Here is a 3,493-nt window from a genome sequence, read left to right on the forward strand (position 1 = left end):
TTATATTAATTAATCACGTAATATATGTTACAGTAGAATATTTGTACTCTTATGCTCTTTCTGCATCTAAGTCACAAAAATGTAGAAATTTTATATAATAGTTACACTATGAATGTAGAGTGCTCACATTACAATTTATTTCATTGTTTTTATATTTATTTATATTTGAGTTTTGTATTTGATTTTCGAGTATATTATATGAATATTGATCGTAATTTACAAGTTACTATCACAAAATTAGTAAAACAAAAAAAATTTTAAACTATATTAGATATAATCATGTAACGTGTGATCGACTAGTAGTATACTGAATTATATAATGCAAGGCTGAATTAACTATTATTAATTATTTTATCCCAACGCGCGAGTATCGATCATTTGTAAAGATACAAATTTAATCTTTATTTGATAAATAATCATGAACTATTTATTGTATATAATACAAATATGTAATTTTTATTTTGAATTTTCGTACATATATAAATTTTACCCTGCTTCACGTCAAAAATTATGGACAGTTTTAAGAGTCCAACTCCCCAAATTGACACAAAAATAAAAAATAAAATATTCAGAATTTATATTATTCTCTTTCATTCCATAGTTTTAAGAAAAAAATATCCAAAGTAATATTAGTTTAAAGACAACTATTGAGGTGATATAATCTTAATTTATTTTAACGTATATATATATATACTAATTGAATAAATGTATCTCTTATAACAAATTTATAAATGTAAAAGTAACAAAAATATAAAACACTGTAAAGTGATAAATAAATATTGATGTTAAATAAATAATATAAAATGTTTTTATTATTATATTATAATTTATAATATTATGTCGAATTCAATTTACATGAAATAGTTAGGTATTATTCAGTCAAGAAAATATTGTTAAATATTGACTTATCTAATTACTCAATTGTCAAGTGAGACAATAAATCTGATATAGCTTTTTGTCGTAAATTATACAATTTCTTCACCCATTTGTCAAATGTACTGTTTGATCCATTAAAATCTATAACAAAGAAAACATTGTTATTAATATTAAAAAACTTTTAGATCCCCTGCATTGAAATTATGAATTTTATGACTATTTATCTGAATAATACATGAAAATTAGTTGATCTCTTCAATAAATTTTATTTAAAATTCAGCTGACCGTAATCAATTGCCAGTTTAAAATTCATAAAAAATTTGCAATTTTCTTTTCAGTTGGATAATTTTAGAAAGAGATAATTATAGATCAATGTGGATTAGAAATCAAAAACTGATTGGTTAATATCGGAAATAAAATGAATGATTGGTCTTAAATTGTCTGATTTTAACTTATTATAGACGTTAATACTCAAGTTCTATGCAGGAAATTATAAACAATTAACAGAATATCATTTTTGTATAATTATATGCTTACCGAGCTATGAAATATACTTTCGGAGACAACTGAAGGATTAGATACTATTGGTACTTTAACATTGTCACCTGTGAGATCAATTACATGATTTTAATTAATTTTTTTCTTTACTTGGGCGTTGGAAGTAAATTTTTTCGGTACAAAACTGTCAGCATTGATTTCTTCTAATATAGATTCCTTAATCCGTGGTTCGATTGTAAATTCATCTGTAAAGGAAAATCAAACATCAATAACATACTCTTCACATATTTTAGAATGAAAAAATTAGTAGTAGGCGAGTATGGCATGAAAGTAAATTGATGAATATAAAATAAAAGTCATATGGTTCTCAATATAACGTCACATTGCAATAGCAAATATGACGACAATTTATATTAATTTCTTCTTATGTTCATTATAATGTAATGTTATCTTAAAATAATTTTCAATGTTTAATACTGATAATGCGCTTTAACATCAACTGGTTATAAATTAATAGCTATATACTAAAAAGGAATGCATTCTATTATGAATCGAGTGACTTTACTTTTGTTGATTTAAAAAAATTTTGAATATTTAATAAAAAGACCGGCACTGCAGGAAAAATTGATTCATTCATGCAATGGAATTCCTGATATCATAAAACTTCAATGTATGATCGCAATTTTTTAATTAAACATTCTTATCTTAAAAAGTGAATTAGTAATTTATGTGAAATATTTTCTTATTTTAAGTGCTGTTAGATATGAATGAAAAATATATTGTGAAAAAGAATTTATATATTTTTTTCAATGATTAAATTCCCTTATCTAATTCTCAATGTAGTTCAATCTTTTTCTACTTTTTGTGATAATATGCTATTGACAAAATTACAAAAAAATATTGGTTAAAATGTTATTGCTTATGAACTACTTTCAATCAAATGACTATGTGATCAAATCCACAATTAAATTGCCAGTTTTACAATTTGAAAATGTTCTGGCACGTCAAGTAATTTTAAGAGTTTCTAAAGTGTATTTAAGAACTATAAAAGTAACTTTTTTGATAATATGGAAAAAATATAACCATTATATCTTTATCTTTGACTTAAGTCAAAAATGTAGTATGATTAAAAAAACATAAGTGATGTTGAGATGTCAACATGAAGAAAAAGAAGAATTTTCTAACAATATCAAATAGTTTCAATTTTTGTTTAAAAAATCATTCAACTACAATGGAAACCTAGACGAATGAAGTCCTATTGTATAATAGTTAGTTTAAAAATAATAAAGTGAATAAATAAGGATTCATCCTGTAAAAAAATTAAAAAATATAAAGTTATATCTACCTTTAATTGGAATGTTAACAGATTTTTCTAATGGAATTTTAATATTAGAATGAACGCTACTTGAGCGACTTGTTGACTTTTCCCGAGATGGTGATCGTATCTTTCTACTATTTGATCGCACAGGTGATATCGACTTGGATCTTCGTCGATCTTTATATCTCCGTTTGTCTTTACTTTTAGAACTTCCTGGAGAAGATCTGTAACTACTTTTAGGTCGAGGATCGTCACGGCTTCTTGAGCGAGATCTATATCGACGTCGAGATTTAGAATATTTTGAAGATCGTTTATGATTTGAAGAGCTGTTAGATGAATCTGAACTGCTCGATCTAAAATTGAATAAAATAATTAGTAAATATAATTCATGAAAAAAATTATAAATTAAATAAAGTCTAACCTGGATCGTCGATAATGCTTTTTCGGTATTTATTACTTCGGTCTGAATCTGAGTCACTTGGCATTGTTGTTTATATTATGTTAATAAAAATATTGAAAATTAATGAAAAAATTATATTATTTTGCAGCGGATTAAAACTGGGAATTTTCTCTTGAAGAATAAATTTTTATGTATTGATATTATTTATATAAATGTATAAATTTTTAGTTAACATTTTACACAAACTTCCAAATTTTATGGTAACAATAACCACACTTAATATTTTTAAAGTAAATATCGAGTGAAAAATAAATCATCAAAAAAAGTGATTTCAAATGCAAACAGATGTCGCCACATACATGGAGCAAAACCGGGTTAGTACTGCTTTGAGAATTTTATAT

The 3,493-nt window shown here is 24.5% G+C and overlaps 1 protein-coding gene across 1 annotated transcript; it reads right to left on the reverse strand.

Moving 5' to 3' along the window:
* Positions 1-917: 917 nt before the first annotated feature.
* LOC123274341 (serine/Arginine-related protein 53-like) lies at positions 918-3,214 on the reverse strand (the record flags this gene model as incomplete). The annotated part of the gene is given in 6 exon segments (XM_044741940.1): positions 918-1,002; positions 1,005-1,017; positions 1,414-1,619; positions 2,720-3,045; positions 3,114-3,138; positions 3,141-3,214. Coding segments are annotated over 6 exon segments (692 nt in total), but the record flags the coding sequence as incomplete, so codon positions are not given.
* Between the last annotated feature and the right edge of the window lie 279 nt (positions 3,215-3,493).

The sequence above is a fragment of the Cotesia glomerata genome, unplaced genomic scaffold (assembly GCF_020080835.1).
Source record: "Cotesia glomerata isolate CgM1 unplaced genomic scaffold, MPM_Cglom_v2.3 scaffold_301, whole genome shotgun sequence".
NCBI classification, from domain to species: Eukaryota; Metazoa; Arthropoda; class Insecta; order Hymenoptera; family Braconidae; genus Cotesia; species Cotesia glomerata.